Genomic DNA, 19087 nt, shown 5'->3' with positions numbered 1-19087 from the left:
TTATGGACCTGGAGGTCTGAAATTTAGTAACATTGGACACGACATCTGGTACCACTTCGTCTAACGATTGCTTAACATCCTCTGCATTCACGCCATGGTATAGACCCCTCAAAACACAGGACACTTGCTTTAGCTTCTTCGGTGTGAAGGAGTATGCATGAATAGATTTCTGACGCAGCGTTTCATTTGTTTGGACCAGTATATTTAATTTTGAAGTCTATTTTTGGTGCTTTTTCTTGGAGTTGCTCGATTAGTCGTTTAACGTTTATATTAAACATAAAGATAGGGGGCAAAAACGTTTGCTGGGATTTTGGGACTATTTTGAGTATTTTGAGGGTAATGACGTCGTTAAACGTTCTCTACATCAAGGTCCGCACACATTGCAAACCTATTTTGGTTATTGGGATCATATCTCAATGCAGATATGTCAATTTCTGCAGGAGACGTATCATCCATTCGCATTCGTTTGTTATTGTTGTTGCTGTTTGCAACATTGTCTGCAACTTTCTCTCTCCATTCTCAGCAGTAGATTTGAAGTAGACATCATCCGTGTAGGTAACATCTGATAGATATCCTGCTTTCACGTAGTAGAAATTGAAAATGTACTTTAATTTCCTAAAAAAAAATTGAGGAGCGCTTGTATTATTCGATGCTCGAACAACGATATGGGATATATGCTTTAGGCCACCAACCATGATCCTGCTCCTCTACCTACGACCTTTGAACTATACGAATAGAGTGGAAGGACATATACCCAACATTGGGGCCGGTATGGTACTCTGTTTATTAATGTAGCATGTATAATATTTACCTTTATCTCTTGCAGGTTTCCGTATCTTTGTCGCTCTCAACGTTTCCCTCAACTATGTGGCATATGTTGGCGATTTTTTTGTATCCGGTTACATTGTTTGTTTTGTCGAGCTTTAAACAAGAAGTCCCATTCTGGCATCGGTTGTAATGTTCCCTGACAAGTATCCAAGTGGACAACCTACTAATCTTTGGGATATGTTATATACTGTTTGCATTCTGGATGCGACTATTGGAGATGTTTTATTGTAAGGTGAGATAGATGCCGTTAATGCCTTCAAGATTCTACCAGTATGACTAACGGAAGGGTAGGTAAGTACAAGAAAACATCTTTCGCTGCATGAAATAATTAAGGATTTTCTTTCGTTTACAGAAAAACGTGCTCTTCTCCATTGGGACAGATTAGTGGTTGCAGTTTGTGTACACATATGGTTGTGAGTACGCACCAACAAAAAATGTCAACGTCGTTTTGGTGTCCGCACCTACTTACATACATATGTATGTATACAGGTAGACAGCTAGAGTGTTGTCTCACTCCATTGCCTGGCTGCGGCTTTTATCTGATGGCAGAATTTATTCAAGCACCCATTAAGTAATACATGTGTATGTGGTCTCAGTTGAATGGGGTGTTTCATTCACAAAGACTGACTGAAGAAAGATGTCTTCATTATTCATTTGGACAGATGTTGGTAAGTAATTTCGCAACTTATGTTATTAAATTTTTAGCCACCAATAACGTCCATATTTCTTCTTTTCCAGGAATGAGGACATTTTATTCTATTTGCCGTTAAATTTTTCTTCCCGCCGGAAATTTATGATTGTTGGTCTGATTTGATGAGCCTACATTGACAATCCTAAACCAACTATGACCTTTATACTAAAGAAAGGGAGTGGAAGACATGGAGCGATCTATGCCCACTAAATGGAACAGGTACCAATCTGTTTGTTTATTCATGTAGCATATTTTTTAACAAAGCCATGGTTTTTTTGCTTGCAGGTATCTGGTTTTTAGTCTTTGTTAACGTTTCCCTCAACTCCATAAGTGGCACCTGTTGGCGATTTTTTTTGCATATGAACATTGAATGACTCTGTTCGACCATATTCAATGAATATAGGATTGATGATGAATGACCTTTTTTCCGTTCAAGGACGCTAAATGCTTTCCTATGTAATAATGGTGAGTAGGTGTTTGCATTTTTATGGCTAGTGATGTGTATGTTTTATAAGTGGGAATGTTCCATGTTCAATCCAAAATGAAGGTGTTTTACCCCAAAAAGGGATGATGTGACTCACTGTTTACGAGGTTTTCATCAGCGTGCAGATTATTAGGGGATATACCTTAACATAATATTATCCACGGAAATATTTTCAATGAGAAAAAATACACGTACGAGAATAGAGAAAGGTGTTTTGATATGATATCGAAGTGGTAATGTAAACACATGTGACACAAATTCGCCGATCAAATAGATCTTTAGTGACACATATGGTGTTCGAGACCTTATATATTTTACGTGTTTTTATGAACGTGCCTGATTATAATCATTTCCACTGTCAGGTAGTGGGATTTTTATTGTTCAATTCATTATTTTGTTATCTTAGTCTCCCGAAAAGTTTTGTTTGGCAGGCTTGGACATTTCTATGTACTTTGTTTTATTGAGGGGGGAGGTTCTGTTTTTTTAGAAGGCAGGCGGACATGAACATTTGAGGCTGTTGTTGGGGTTTAGTATTTATGACTGCACAAAGGTTTCATAGTTGTCATTTTTTTGGTGGCAGATCATTCATTACAATTTTATCCAACCTTATCTACCAGGAACATTTTTCTGAGTTCTTTATGAATTTCGTGGTTTGGCTATTGTTGTGTGATTTTGTTCGGTTTACATCTATTCATCCCTTTAGGAACCCAACGTGGGGAACTCCCACACCCTGAAGTCTCAAAAGCCGGGCATCAAGTATATTTCTAAAACAGGTCACACACTAACACATTTTGAGGTCAATATTTGTAATAGTATGTGCAAATTTTGCAAAATATGAGAAGGAGTTTGTGAGTTTTATGTATTGAAAAAAAAATCAAAATAAGTTTTGATTTTCAAAAATTAACCCCAGTCGATCCGATGAATATGGTTTATTTTCAAAAAAGTCATATAGTAATTTTAAAAACCCAGAACATTGTGTTTGTGAAGAAAATACAAATTAATTTCATTCATTTTTAGAGGAAAATCTAAAGATTTCTGTTGCAGATTGAAAGTTGATTGAATGCTTTGCTCACACTTTTCAAGCACAAATGTACATAAGGAGTTCACCGGCTGGACAAGCCCATTCGATCCTAGTCAATACAAAGAAATAAAAAAAAAATTGTCAATATTTGTCAATAATAATCAAATGCAAAAGGTAAAAAAATGGACGCTCACAGACATAATTTTTTTTAAACCTAAATTTCACCTATATTATTATATCACAAAATATTTGCATTGTTTTCACTTCCACATGTTGGCATTGAATTTTTTCTTTTCAATTATTCACCCTGTATCGATTTTCGTCCTCCGGCGTTCTCTTAGTGGCAGATATAAAATATATCAAAAAATAATTGTTCATAATAATTAACTGCAAAAAGGCAAAAAAAAAAGGGACGTTCACAAAAATACCTTTTTTAAACCTATATACATTACTAAATCACAGAATTATAGCACTCATTGCACTTTTATATCTTTGGCGTGGAAATTTCCCAACGGTCTAGCCTGTAGGGTTTCTAGTTCGTACATGTTATTGCCGATTGGCCGAACAATTCTACATTTGAGAACATTTTTAGAAAATTTCGCATTGATATTGTTTTTGAAATCGGACAGGACATGGTTTCTCCTGAAGACTTCTTGTCCCGGGAGAAAATTCACTGGGCATGCTCTCTGGTTATACCTTTTGGCGCTGCTTTCATAAGTCTGGTGCATATTGTTCCTTATCTTTTCCCGCATAAATTCTAACTTATCATTTTTACTTATGTGCTGAATTTGATGGTCAGTAAGGGATTTTATCTTTTAGCTAGTTTATGATCTGTGCCACTTGTAAACATATTATACCCAAATAGGGCAAAGAAGGGGTTTACTCCAGTGGCGGAATGCACGGCGGTTCGCAGGGCTTGCTCTATTTCCGGTAAAAATAGGTCCCAATCGCGTTGGTCGCTTCCAACATAGGTTCTTATTGCCGCGAGTACGGATTGATTTACCCGCTCAGAAGCGTTGGACTGGGGAGCGTAGTAGGCAGTTGTTAAATGTTGTATTCTATGGTTTGTTTAGCATTTCCTCGAATGTTTTTGATACAAACTGCTTCCCGTTGTCGCTATGTATGGTCTCCGGGACACCAAAATTATGAAATATATGGTTCTCTAGGAACTGGACAACATTCTGAGCGGTTGCCTCCTTCATGGCCTTCAAAAAGGTAAATTTGGAGAAATGGTCCACCACGATAAAAATGTATGCACTGCCCTTTTTTGATCGTGGATACTTTCCAAGGAAATCCACGAACAATTTTTGGAAGGGTCTTTCGGTAATAGCTTCGGAGCCTATAGTAGGGTTCAGGTGTTGGTTTGATGATTTTGTTTCTTTACAAATATCGCAATTTCTTACATATTGCCTGGCTTGGGAGGTCATTTTAGGCCAGTAGTATAGTGTTCTTAATCGGATTAGTGTTTTATTTACGCCTTCATGAACGGTATTGTTTTAGTTGTGGGCCTTCTCTATAAGGACATACGTTATATCAGTTGGAATCCATAACTTCCATTCGAATTCAACTAACTCTAGATCCACGTTCGGCATCCGTTTATAAATTTTATCATCCTCTACTCTCAAATCTGGCAAGGCTTCTTTTTATGAGTATGGTCTCTCGGAGATCTACATACTCTTCGCACTCAAAGGCAGTTGTTTCAAAATCCAATAATGCATTATCCGTATTCATTTCCTCTACAACCAAACTGGAATCAGTAGGCGTTCGGGATAATGTGTCTGCCACCACGTTTTCGGATCCCTTCCGATGTTCGATCGAGAAATTGTAGGTCTGTAGTTGTAAGGACCAACTTGCCAGTCTACCACTTAAATCCTTGAGGGACATTAGCCATTTTAGGCTCGCGTGGTCCCATATGATGGTAAATTTCATAAGCTTTATGTAGGGCCGGAATCTTTTCACCGCTAATACCGCTGCTAGGCATTCCTTTTCCGTTACCGTGTAGTTTCTTTGACAGGGATTCAATTTTTGTGAGAAGAATGCAATAGGAAATTCGTCATTATTTTGAAATAATACAGCACCTATCCCGTACTCCAATGCGTCGCATTGCACATAAAATTCTCTGCGATAGTCGGGATGTCTGAGGACAGGTGCTGACGTCAGTGCTTGCTTGAGAGTTTCAAAGGATTCTAATGCCAACGATGTCATCTTGAATTTCTGTCCTTTCTTCAGAGTATCGGATATGGACGCAAAATCTCGGATGACTCTCCTGCACCATCTGTGCCGAGGAAGCTTCGGACTTCCCGCGGGGTTTTGGTACAGGGATTTTTAGTATAGCGTTCAGTTTCTCCTGATCTATTTTGAGGCAGCCATTTCCAATTATAAATCCTAGATATCTTAGTTCCTTGAAACAGAATAGCGATTTTTTTAGGCCAATTGTCAGGTTGGCTTTTTGTAGACATTCGGCGACTTCCCTCAGTAGTTTAATATGATTCTCGAAATCGTTTGCAATAATTAGTAAGTCGTCCAGATAAATGAATACGTTTGACTTCACCCTTCCCGGTATCACCTTATCCATTAACCTGCAGAGTCTTTGAGCCGCATTACATAGACCAAACGGCATTACCCGGAATTGGTATAGCGGAACAGTAAAGGCAGTATATGGTTTTGCTTCATCTTCTAGTTCAATTTGCCAGAAGGCATGTTTCAGGTCGATGCTACTTATATAATGTGTCTGGTCTATGCGGCTCAGGATACCGTCTATGTTCTGCAAGGGATAAGAGTCTTTGACGGTCAACGCATTCAGTTTCCTTGCGTCCAAGCAAAATCTATTTTTACCTTATTTTCTAACGACTGTTGTACGATTGCGTTCTTCTATGACGCTGAGAGCAATCATATTATCTATCTCTTTATAAACGATTTCTTGGACCGCAGGTGAGAGAGAATAATGCTTATCGGATTCGCACCTTCTATCAATTTCATGGAGTGTTTTTCTAGCTTCGTGTACCCCAGGCCTTTCTCTTCGAAGGTAGGGAAACTTTTTATAATGTCCTCTAGTTTTATTCGTTGATCTACGGTTAGGACGTGCATATTTTCGTTGTCGGAAACACTATGCATTTTTCTTTGTAAACTTATATCGATTTGTTCCATAGGAAATATGTGTGGCGCTATCGTAAATTTTCCAAAAGTCTGTCCCCAGATATAAGTCCTGCTCTAGATCGTTACAAAGAAATAAAGTCATGTTATGGATTTTATTATTGTATTCCACATCGATCATTATTTTTCCTAGAATTCGATGCATCTGCTCAGAAGCTGTGCTGACGTTCGAAATATGGGGCCGATTGCTAAACCTAATTCTTCTACAATCTCACGACAGTGTTTTCCTAATATGCAGACGGTAGCACCGGAATCTTGGAGACCCTTAATGGCCTTTCCTCCGATACTCACAGTCGCATAGGGTCTGGGATCTTTATACTGTTGGAATTTTGAAATAGCTTCTGCCACCGATTTTTTATTATTATGTTCCTTTTCTTTTTTTCTTAATTTTAATATTTTATTAAACTTCTTGGTTGGTATATGTGGGTTTTCGTCGACACTCGGACAGGTTCCTAGGGAACGTATTTTAGGAAATTCCTGTTCTTTGTTTATGATCTTTGCTAAGTTGTATGAGGGTTCAGATTGGCAGGTTGTTCGGTGGAACGATGGTTCCCCGTTGTAACCATGTTCGCCTTCCCGTTTCCCGTTCTACAATCAGCACACTTCGGGTTGATGGTGTTCGGTTTTCCGCATATTAAACAAAACCTATTCCTTTGGGATGCGGTGTGGTCCCGAAAAACATGCCCACGGGTTTGACAGTTCCAACATATTATCGTGGTATTCATGGCGGATACATCTATTACGTCGTCGCCTTCCTCGACGAAGGGACTTTTGTCTATAAGATCTTCTTCTTTTATAGAATTTATTTTAAATGGTTTGCTACCGGATGGAGGTGGTACTGGAGCTTTATCCCTGCAAGGCACTCTATTCTAAGCTGTTCGAGAGACGAGACTGGCATGGAATACACTATGCTGGAAATATTTTTCTGTTGGTTCTTCTTTACCAAAGAAATAATGTCATACTAGTATTCTGCCACTGACTTTTCCAGTCTTGACCTCTTCAAATTGATGTCATGAAAGAAGGCGTCTATTGATTCCCCTGGTTGGTGCTTTTTTTTCAATAGGTCTCGCATCTGCTCGAAACAGGTGCGCCTAACTTTAAACCTCTCCAGTAATCAATGTTTTAACGAATCCCAATCTGTAATATTATAATTTTTCTGCTGTAACCAGAACCAGTCATAAGCTGGACCTGATACTAAGAGATAGAATTCGTTTAGAATGTCCCCCCATTGCAGCCTATAATGGCGTTGGAAATACTCCAATCTATACACAAAATCTTCCACCGAAAGGCTATTGGGTCTACCTGAAAAATTTAACCCAAATTTTTCTACCCTGATCCCCTGGCTCGACGTATGCATATACGATGGTATGATTGGATTACCACGATTCATGTTTATGGTACTTTCAGTATTAGTGGGGAAAATTATAGTTATAGTTGGCAGATGATTGTGTAGGATTTAGTGGTGGATCCTTACGCGCATCTATTGATATTTTTGATATTGCTTCACTCAACTTATTTATGACACCATGTACCTTTTCCAATTCTTTGGATACGCTTTCCTGTACAATGTTTTGCATGTTTGCTTGAGCGTGGTTCAGGCTTTGCTGAACTAAACCACGGACAAAGTTGTCAACCTTAACTTGGTTACCTGCGTCAGGCTGATTTGGTATTTGCGGAATATTACTTTGGTGGTTAATAGGATTAGTCGGATTTGCGGTTTGCGGAATATTATTTTGGCGGCTAATCGGATTAGTGGTCTGTGGAATATTTTGTGTCATTCTGGTGGCAGCGCTAGTGCTAGGATTGGTATTAAGTATGTACCCCGATAAGTCCCTATTTGAGGGGTCGTTATTGGTTTTTGCTTTTTCCATTTTTGCACCTGTTGGCTCTTTCTTTTGCTTTGGTAATGACGAAATAGAAGTTCTGCTCAGATCAAAAGTTAAGGATCGATTTCTTTTGCTTCTATATCTTCTATTTGGCGCTAAAGGCGTGCATTAATGGAACTGCTTGTATCAACAAAACAAATACAACAGATACATACCAGTAACTGTTGGTATAAAAGAGAGGGCATGTAACAGTTATGTTATGATTTTGTGTGTGCGAACTCACCCTACCATAACAGAGAGAAACAGTTGTGTTTTGTATAACAGCAAGTAAGATCAGTATTTGTTTTTTCGTTCTCAAATAACTGTGATGGCGATTTTTTTTTTTTTTTGCATATGAACATTGAATGACTCTGTTCGACCACATTCAATGAATGTAGCATGGATGATGAATAAGCTTTTTTCCGTTCAAGGACGCTAAATGTTTTCCTACGTAATAATGGTGAGTAGGTGTTTGCATTTTTATGGCTAGTGATGTGTATGTTTTATAAGTGGGAAAGTTCCATGTTCAATCCAAAATGAAGGTGTTTTACCCCAAAAAGGGATGATGTGACTCACTGTTTACGAGGTTTTCATCAGCGTGCAGATTATTAGGGGATATACCTTAACATAATATTATCCACGGAAATATTTTCAATGAGAAAAAATACACGTACGAGAATAGAAAAAGGTGTTTTGATATGATATCGAAGTGGTAATGTAAACACATGTGACACAAATTCGCCGATCAAATAGATCTTTAATGAGACCTTATATATTTTACGTGTTTTTATGAACGTGCCTGATTATAATCATTTCCACTGTCAGGTATTGGGATTTTTATTGTTCAATTCATTATTTTGTTATCTTACGAACATTCATGTTGTAGCATGTAGCATGTTAATTGTTCCTTTTATGGTACCTATATTGGCCAACATATACAGATACTTTTTTTGTGACCAAATTGTCCTCCATTAAAGTGAAAAATAAATTCATTACGGTAGATTATGTGGCCGTGTAAAAAAACCCTTGTTTGGAACACGTGGAAATTTTTTTAAGGATTTAGAACTTTAGTCTCCCGAAAAGTTTTGTTTGGCAGGCTTGAATATTTCTATGTACTTTGTTTTATTGAGGGGGGGAGGGTCTGTTTTTTTAGAAGGCAGGCGGACATGAACATTTGAGGCTGTTGTTGGGGTTTAGTATTTATGACTGCACAAAGGTTTCATAGTTGTCATTTTTTTGGTGGCAGATCATGCATTACAATTTTATCCAACCTTATCTACCAGGAACATTTTTCTGAGTTCTTTATGAATTTCATGGTTTGGCTATTGTTGTGTGATTTTGTTCGGTTTACATCTATTCATCCCTTTAGGAACCCAACGTGGGGAACTCCCACACCCTGAAGTCTCAAAAGCCGGGCATCAAGTATATTTCTAAAACAGGTCACACACTAACACATTTTGAGGTCAATATTTATAATAGTATGTGCAAATTTTGCAAAATATGAGAACGAGTTTGTGAGTTTTATGTATTGAAAAAAAAAAATCAAAATAAGTTTTGATTTTCAAAAATTAACCCCAGTCGATCCGATGAATATGGTTTATTTCCAAAAAAGTCATATAGTAATTTTAAAAACCCAGAACATTGTGTTTGTGAAGAAAATACAAATTAATTTCATTCATTTTGTGGATATTATGACCGTGTTTATTTATTAATATAAAGTGGTTTTCACTGGGCTGATTTGGTCAGTTATGTGATGGAATAAATAAAACTAATTTATTTCATTATCTACTCAACGTTTCGTTGGCGACTTTCCAACTTCTTCAGGAGTTTTTATTAGAAAATCCTATTGACAAAAATACAATGTTTGTTTTATACAGCTTTTTGATCATTGGTTTAATTTACTTACAATTAGTTTTTATAGCATTTCCAATAATTATTATTCTTATTATATAAAAAAACGGGACTTCACAACACAGATTTTGTATAATTTAAAAAAATAATTACTAATAATGTATAAAAAAATATTGCAGCAAATCCTTAACCTAAATCACAGAACCGTATGAACTTAAATGATTGCAACAGAATATTGCAATTTAGTATTGTCTTTGTCCTCTTTGGTGTTGATGGACTTATATATTCTCTCTTGAATACGTAAACTTTCAAGAGTATATCTTTAATTTTCTCTTTGTTCTCTGTCCAGTATTTTGACATTTGAGAAATTAGCGTTGTGTCCAAATTCTTTAATATGTTGTGATAGTGCTGTGCTTTCTTTTCCTTTCCTCACATCTGCTTCATGTTCATTTATTCTTGTGTTTAGCGTTCTTTTTGTTGTACCCACGTACACTTTATTACATGGCTCTCCTTCTTTTCCATTGCAAGTTATTTCGTAAGCAACATTGCACTGTTTTAATTTGTCGCTTCTGTTTCGTTTTCAAAATAGTCTATGTAAAGTGTCATTTGATTTGTATGCTATGGTGGCTTGGCTTTCGTTTGTTGTTGTTATTGTTCTTAATGCATTTCTATCTGTCAATTTCGGTATGAATGGGAGACTGTAAAAATGTGTGGATTCTTTGTAATTGCTTTTTTGTTGATGGTATTTTAGGCTTTTCAATTTTTTATCTATTAATTTGTTTATTGTATGTTTCGGATAATTGTTTTTCAGTAATATCTCTGTGATTCTGTTTTTATTAATATTTACGTATTCCTCATTGCTAAGGAAAAATATTTTATTTATTAGGTTATTAGCTGTATTTATTTTCATTGATTTCGGCTGGGTTGAGTTGTAATTGATCATTCGGCCAGAAGAAGTTGGTTTGCTGTACCAGTTTGTTTTAATTTGGTCTTTGTCTCTGATGATTGTCATATCTAGATATGGTAATTTATTGTTAATCTCCATTTCTACAGTGAATTGCAGTTTATTATGATAAGAGTTGAGAAGTTTTAATGTTGTTTCCATGTATTTTCTGTCTATTATGGCAAATATATCGTCAACGTATTTTGATATAAGTTTTATTTGTATGCTGTTTTGTCTTAATTCCTTTAATACTTCATCCAATAGAGTGTCTAAAACAATGTCGGCAATTGTTGGCGATAGTGGATTGCCCATTGGCATACCATATGTTTGAGTATATATAGTTTCGTCGTACTTAAAGTAGTTGTTGTCTATTAGACAAAATTGCAAGAGCCCCAAGAATCTTCGTTTAGGAATTGTCGTGTGTTTTTGTAGGATTTCCCACTTGTCAAGTATGTTCTTAATCGCTAAATGTATCGGTATATTCGTAAACAATGATACTACGTCGAATGATACAAGTATGTCGTCTTTATCCAAACTTATTTCGTTTAATTTTTCTTTGAGTTCCATAGAATTTTTTATATTATAGTCCATTGAGATGATGTTTTTGAGTATTTTTCCTATGTATTGGGACATGTTGTAACAGGGTACTTTTGTAGATGAAGATATGGGTCTCAGGGGTATATTTTCCTTATGGATCTTGGGCAGTCCATAGAGTTGAGGAGCTTCAGATGAGTGACATATTAGTTTAAATTTTTCTATTTTTGTGATATAGTCGTTTTTGTATAGATCTGCTACAATATTGTTATTGGTCCTTTGTAATTTTTCTGTTGGATCAATTCTGCATGTTTTATATGTTGTTTTGTCATCTAATAATAAGCTCATTTTTGATTTGTATTCATTTTTGTATAAAATGACGGTTCTGTTTCCTTTGTCAGCTGTTGTTACTATTATGTTTTCTTTGTAATTGCGTAAGTATTTGCTTGTTTGTTCGTATACCCCCATTATATATTTTTCTATTTCGTTATTGTTCATCTTTCTTCTATGGTTTGATATTCTGCCTGCTATTTTTGCTCGTATTATATCTTTCTCTCTCTCGTCAGTGGGTACACACAGTGGGTACACATTATAAAAGACGAGAGAGAGAAAGATATAATACGAGCAAAAATAGCAGGCAGAATATCAAACCATAGAAGAAAGATGAACAATAACGAAATAGAAAAATATATAATGGGGGTATACGAACAAACAAGCAAATACTTACGCAATTACAAAGAAAACATAATAGTAACAACAGCTGACAAAGGAAACAAAACCGTCATTTTATACAAAAATGAATACAAATCAAAAATGAGCTTATTATTAGATGACAAAACAACATATAAAACATGCAGAATTGATCCAACAGAAAAATTACAAAGGACCAATAACAATATTGTAGCAGATCTATACAAAAACGACTATATCACAAAAATAGAAAAATTTAAACTAATATGTCACTCATCTGAAGCTCCTCAACTCTATGGACTGCCCAAGATCCATAAGGAAAATATACCCCTGAGACCCATATCTTCATCTACAAAAGTACCCTGTTACAACATGTCCCAATACATAGGAAAAATACTCAAAAACATCATCTCAATGGACTATAATATAAAAAATTCTATGGAACTCAAAGAAAAATTAAACGAAATAAGTTTGGATAAAGACGACATACTTGTATCATTCGACGTAGTATCATTGTTTACGAATATACCGATACATTTAGCGATTAAGAACATACTTGACAAGTGGGAAATCCTACAAAAACACACGACAATTCCTAAACGAAGATTTTTGGGGCTCTTGCAATTTTGTCTAATAGACAACAACTACTTTAAGTACGACGAAACTATATATACTCAAACATATGGTATGCCAATGGGCAATCCACTATCGCCAACAATTGCCGACATTGTTTTAGACACTCTATTGGATGAAGTATTAAAGGAATTAAGACAAAACAGCATACAAATAAAACTTATATCAAAATACGTTGACGATATATTTGCCATAATAGACAGAAAATACATGGAAACAACATTAAAACTTCTCAACTCTTATCATAATAAACTGCAATTCACTGTAGAAATGGAGATTAACAATAAATTACCATATCTAGATATGACAATCATCAGAGACAAAGACCAAATTAAAACAAACTGGTACAGCAAACCAACTTCTTCTGGCCGAATGATCAATTACAACTCAACCCAGCCGAAATCAATGAAAATAAATACAGCTAATAACCTAATAAATAAAATATTTTTCCTTAGCAATGAGGAATACGTAAATATTAATAAAAACAGAATCACAGAGATATTACTGAAAAACAATTATCCGAAACATACAATAAACAAATTAATAGATAAAAAATTGAAAAGCCCAAAATACCATCAACAAAAAAGCAATTACAAAGAATCCACACATTTTTACAGTCTCCCATTCATACCGAAATTGACAGATAGAAATGCATTAAGAACAATAACAACAACAAACGAAAGCCAAGCCACCATAGCATACAAATCAAATGACACTTTACATAGACTATTTTCAAAACGAAACAGAAGCGACAAATTAAAACAGTGCAATGTTGTTTACGAAATAACTTGCAATGGAAAAGAAGGAGAGCCATGTAATAAAGTGTACGTGGGTACAACAAAAAGAACGCTAAACACAAGAATAAATGAACATGAAGCAGATGTGAGGAAAGGAAAAGAAAGCACAGCACTATCACAACATATTAAAGAATTTGGACACAACGCTAATTTCTCAAATGTCAAAATACTGGACAGAGAACAAAGAGAAAATAAAAGATATACTCTTGAAAGTTTACGTATTCAAGAGAGAATATATAAGTCCATCAACACCAAAGAGGACAAAGACAATACTAAATTGCAATATTCTGTTGCAATCATTTAAGTTCATACGGTTCTGTGATTTAGGTTAAGGATTTGCTGCAATATTTTTTTATACATTATTAGTAATTATTTTTTTAAATTATACAAAATCTGTGTTGTGAAGTCCCGTTTTTTTATATAATAAGAATAATAATTATTGGAAATGCTATAAAAACTAATTGTAAGTAAATTAAACCAATGATCAAAAAGCTGTATAAAACAAACATTGTATTTTTGTCAATAGGATTTTCTAATAAAAACTCCTGAAGAAGTTGGAAAGTCGCCAACGAAACGTTGAGTAGATAATGAAATAAATTAGTTTTATTTATTCCATCACATAACTGACCAAATCAGCCCAGTGAAAACCACTTTATATTAATTTCATTCATTTTTAGAGGAAAATCTAAAGATTTCTGTTGCAGATTGAATGTTGATTGAATGCTTTGCTCACACTTTTCAAGGAGTTCACCGGCTGGACAAGCCCATTCGATCCTAGTCAATGCAAAGAAATAAAAAAAAAAAATTGTCAATATTTGTCAATAATAATCAAATGCAAAAGGTAATAAAATGGACGCTCACAGACATAATTTTTTTTAAACCTAAATTGCACCTATATTATTATATCACAAAATATTTGCATTGTTTTCACTTCCACATGTTGGCATTGAATTTTTTCTTTTCAATTATTCACCCTGTAGCGATTTTCGTCCTCCGGCGATCTCTTAGTGGCAGATATAAAATATATAAAAAAATAATTGTTCATAATAATTAACAGCAAAAAGGCAAAATAAAAAAATGGACGTTCACAAAAATACCTTTTTTTAAACCTATATTATACATTACTAAATCACAGAATTATAGCACTCATTACACTTTTATATCTTTGGCGTGGAAATTTCCCAACGGTCTAGCCTGTAGGGTTTCTAGTTCGTACATGTTATTGCCGATTGGCCGAACAATTCTACATTTGAGAAAATTTTTAGAAAATTTTGAAATCGGACAGGACATGATTTCTCCTGAAGACTTCTTGTCCCGGGAGAAAATTCACTGGGAATGCTCTCTGGTTATACCTTTTGGCGCTGCTTTCATAAGCCTGGTGCATATTGTTCCTTATCTTTTCCCGCATAATTTCTAACTTATCATTTTTACTTATGTGCTGAATTTGATGGTCAGTAAGGGATTTTAATCTTTTAGCTAGTTTATGATCTGTGCCACTTGTAAACATATTATACCCAAATAGGGCAAAGAAGGGGTTTACTCAAGTGGCGGAATGCACGGCGTACGGATGCACGGAGTACGGATTGATTTACCCGCTCAGAAGCGTTGGACTGGGGAGCGTAGTAGGCAGTTGTTAAATGTTGTATTCTATAGTTTTTTTAGCATGTCCTCGAATGTTTTTGATACAAACTGCTTCCCGTTGTCGATATGTATGGTCTCCGGGACACCAAAATTATGAAATATATGGTTCTCTAGGAACTGGACAACATTCTGAGCGGTTGCCTAATCATGGCCATCAAAAAGGTAAATTTGGAGAAATGGTCCACCACGATAAAAATGTATGCACTGCATTTTTTTGATCGTGGATACTTTCCAAGGAAATCCACGAACAATTTTTGGAAGGGTCTTTCGGTAATAACTTCGGAGCCTATAGTAGGGTACAGGTGTTGGTGTGATGATTTTGTTTCTTTACAAGTATCGCAATATCTTACATATTGCCTGGCTTGGGAGGTCATTTTAGGCCAGTAGTATAGTGTTCTTAATCGGATTAGTGTTTTATTTACACCTTCATGAACGGTATTGATTTAGTTGTGGGCCTTCTCTATAAGGACATACGTTATATCAGTTGGAATCCATAACTTCCATTCGAATTCAACTAACTCTAGATCCACGTTCAGCATCCGTTTATAAATTTTATCATCCTCTACTCTCAAATCTGGCAAGGCTTCTTTTTTTGAGTATGGTCTCTCGGAGATCTACATACTCTTCGCACTCAAAGGCAGTTGTTTCAAAATCCAATAATGCATTATCCGTATTCATTTCCTCTACAACCAAACTGGAATCAGTAGGCGTTCGGGATAATGTGTCTGCCACCACGTTTTCCCATCCCTTCCGATGTTCGATCGAGAAATTGTAGGTCTGTAGTTGTGAGGACCAACTTGCCAGTCTACCACTTAAATCCTTGAGGGACATTAGCCATTTTAGGCTCGCGTGGTCCCATATGATGGTAAATTTCATAAGCTTTATGTAGGGCCGGAATCTTTTCACCGCTAATACCGCTGCTATGCATTCCTTTACCGTGTAGTTTCTTTGACAGGGATTCAATTTTTGTGAGAAGAATGCAATAGGAAATTCTTCGCCAACGTCATTATTTTGAAATAATACAGCACCTATCCCGTACTCCAATGCGTCGCATTGCACATAAAATTCTCTGCGATAGTCGGGATGTCTGAGGACAGGTGCTGACGTCAGTGCTTGCTTGAGAGTTTCAAAGGATTCTAATGCCAACGATGTCATCTTGAATTTCTGTCCTTTCTTCAGAGTATCGGATATGGACGCAAAATCTCGGATGACTCTCCTGCACCACCTGTGCCGAGGAAGCTTCGGACTTCCCGCGGGGTTTTGGTACAGGGATTTTTAGTATAGCGTTCAGTTTCTCCTGATCTATTTTGAGGCAGCCATTTCCAATTATAAATCCTAGATATCTTAGTTCCTTGAAACAGAATAGCGATTTTTTTAGGCCAATTGTCAGGTTGGCTTTTTGTAGACATTCGGCGACTTCCCTCAGTAGTTTAATATGATTCTCGAAATCGTTTGCAATACGTTTGACTTCACCCTTCCCGGTATCACCTTATCCATTAACCTGCAGAGTCTTTGAGCCGCATTACATAGACCAAACGGCATTACCCGGAATTGGTATAGCGGAACAGTAAAGACAGTATATGGTTTTGCTTCATGTTCTAGTTCAATTTGCCAGAAGGCATGTTTCAGGTCGACGCTACTTATATAATGTGTCTGGTCTATGCGGCTCAGGATACCGTCTATGTTCTGCAAGGGATAAGCGTCTTTGACGGTCAACGCATTCAGTTCCCTTGCGTCCAAGCAAAATCTATTTTTACCTTATTTTCTAACGACTGTTGTACGATTGCGTTCTTCTATGACGCTGAGAGCAATCATATTATCTATCTCTTTATAAACGATTTCTTGGACCCCAGGTTAGAGAGAATAATGCTTATCGGATTCGCACCTTCTATCAATTTCATGGAGTGTTTTTCTAGCTTCGTGTACCCCAGGCCTTTCTCTTCGAAGGTAGGGAAACATTTTATAATTTCCTCTAGTTTTATTCGTTGATCTACGGTTAGGACGTGCATATTTTCATTTTCGTTGTCGGAAACACTATGCATTTTTCTTTGTAAACTTATATCGATTTGTTCCATAGGAAACATGTGTGGCGCTATCGTAAATTTTCCAAAAGTCTGTCCCCAGATATAAGTCCTGCTCTAGATCGTTACAAAGAAATAAAGTCATGTTATGGATTTTATTATTGTATTCCACATCGATCATTATTTTTCCTAGAATTCGATGCATCTGCTCAGAAGCTGTGCTGACGTTCGAAATATGGGGCCGATTGCTAAACCTAATTCTTCTACAATCTCACGACAGTGTTTTCCTAATATGCAGACGGTAGCATCGGAATCTTGGAGACCCTTAATGGCCTTTCCTCCGAAACTCACAGTCGCATAGGGTCTGGGATCTTTATACTGTTGGAATTTTGAAATAGCTTCTGCCACCAATTTTTTATTATTTTGTGTTCCTTTTCTTTTTTTCTTAATTTTAATATTTTATTAAACTTCTTGGTTGGTATATTTGGGTTTTCGTCGACACTCGGACAGGTTCCTAGGGAACGTATTTTAGGAAATGCCTGTTCTTTGTTTATGATCTTTGCTAACTTGTATGAGGGTTCAGATTGGCTGGTTGTTCGGTGGAACGATGGTTCCCCGCTGTAACCATGTTCGCCTTCCCGTTTCCCGTTCTACAATCAGCACACTTCGGGTTGATGGTGTTCGGTTTTCCGCATATGAAACGAAACCTATTCCTTTGGGATGCGGTGTGGTCCCGAAAAACATGCCCACGGGTTTGACAGTTCCAACATATTATCGTGGTATTCATGATACATCTATTACGTCGTCGCCTTCCTCGACGATGGGACTTTTGTCTATAAGATCTTCTTCTTTTATAGAATTTACTTTAAATGGTTTGCTACCGGATGGAGGTGGTACTGGAGCTTTATCCCTGCGGAAAAACGTACATTCAATTTCAAGGCACTCTGTTCTAAGCTGTTCGAGAGACGAGACTGGCATGGAATACACTATGCTGGAAATATTTTTCTGTTGGTTCTTCTTTACCAAAGAAATAATGTCATACTAGTATTCTGCCACTGACTTTTCCAGTCTTGACCTCTTCAAATTGATGTCATGAAAGAAGGCGTCTATTGATTCCCCTGGTTGGTGCTTTTTTTTTCAATAGGTCTCGCATCTGCTCGAAACAGGTGCGCCTAACTTTAAACCTCTCCAGTAATCAATGCTTTAACGAATCCCAACCTGTAATATTATAATTTTTCTGCTGTAACCAGAACCAGTCATAAGCTGGACCTGATACTAAGAGATAGAATTCGTTTAGAATGTCCCCCCATTGCAACCTATAATGGCGTTGGAAGTACTCCAATCTGTACACAAAATCTTCCACTGAAAGGCTATTGGGTCTACCTGAAAAATTTAACCCAAATTTTTCTACCCTGATCCCCTGGCTCGACGTATGCATATACGATGGTATGATTGGATTACCACGATTCATGTTTATGCTACTTTCAGTATTAGTGGGGAAAATCTGAGGTATAGTGTTATAGTTGGCAGATGATTGTGTAGGATTTAGTGGTGGATCCTTACGCGCATCTATTGATATTTTTGATATTGCTTCACTCAACTTATTTATGACACCATGTAACTTTTCCAATTCTTTGGATACGCTTTCCTGTACAATGTTTTGCATGTTTGCTTGAGCGTGGTTCAGGCTTTGCTGAACTAAACCACGGACAAAGTTGTCAACCTTAACTTGGTTACCTGCGTCAGGCTGATTTGGTATTTGCGGAATATTACTTTGGTGGTTAATAGGATTAGTCGGATTTGCGGTTTGCGGAATATTATTTTGGCGGCTAATCGGATTAGTGGTCTGTGGAATATTTTGTGTCATTCTGGCGGCAGCGCTAGTGCTAGGATTGGTATTAAGTATGTACCCCGATAAGTCCCTATTTGAGCGGT

General features: G+C 36.5%; 2 protein-coding genes and 1 long non-coding RNA gene across 23 annotated transcripts in view; 2 read left to right on the top strand and 1 right to left on the bottom strand.

Annotated features, from left to right (window-relative positions):
- LOC141388093 (uncharacterized) overlaps positions 1 to 9035 on the bottom strand; it is a 38140-nt gene extending 29105 nt beyond the window's left edge. Inside the window, exon 1 of one of the 2 annotated variants that reach the window (XM_073958139.1) lies at positions 8664 to 9035. In XM_073958139.1, coding sequence (XP_073814240.1) covers positions 8664 to 8671 — 8 coding nt within the window. In that variant the 5' untranslated portion in view covers positions 8672 to 9035. Of the gene's footprint in view, positions 1 to 2145; positions 2300 to 8663 lie in introns of those variants that run through there. The other variant, XM_073958140.1, reaches the window with a different exon arrangement.
- The window catches only part of LOC141388094 (uncharacterized), an 81137-nt gene that overhangs the window by 7495 nt on the left and 54555 nt on the right, over positions 1 to 19087 (top strand). For 18 of the 20 annotated variants that reach the window (XR_012408707.1, XR_012408708.1, XR_012408710.1 and 15 more), the window contains 5 exons: positions 524 to 769; positions 827 to 1119; positions 1181 to 1496; positions 1567 to 1738; positions 1805 to 1984. This is a non-coding gene — a long non-coding RNA (uncharacterized lncRNA). Of the gene's footprint in view, positions 1 to 523; positions 770 to 826; positions 1120 to 1161; positions 1497 to 1566; positions 1739 to 1804; positions 1985 to 19087 lie in introns of all 20 variants that reach the window. The other 2 variants (XR_012408695.1, XR_012408694.1) reach the window with 2 other exon arrangements.
- Positions 12686 to 14124, top strand: LOC141388097 (uncharacterized). Its single transcript, XM_073958143.1, has 2 exons — positions 12686 to 13953; positions 14017 to 14124. The coding sequence occupies exon 1, from the start codon at positions 12748 to 12750 to the stop codon at positions 13792 to 13794; it is 1047 nt and encodes a 348-aa protein (XP_073814244.1). The 5' UTR covers positions 12686 to 12747; the 3' UTR covers positions 13795 to 13953; positions 14017 to 14124.

The sequence above is a fragment of the Musca autumnalis genome, unplaced genomic scaffold (assembly GCF_047663935.1).
Source record: "Musca autumnalis isolate F117 unplaced genomic scaffold, ASM4766393v1 scaffold_53, whole genome shotgun sequence".
NCBI lineage: Eukaryota > Metazoa > Arthropoda > Insecta > Diptera > Muscidae > Musca > Musca autumnalis.
The sequence above is the reverse complement of the archived record's forward strand: the minus strand, read 5'-3'. Positions and strand labels throughout refer to the sequence as shown.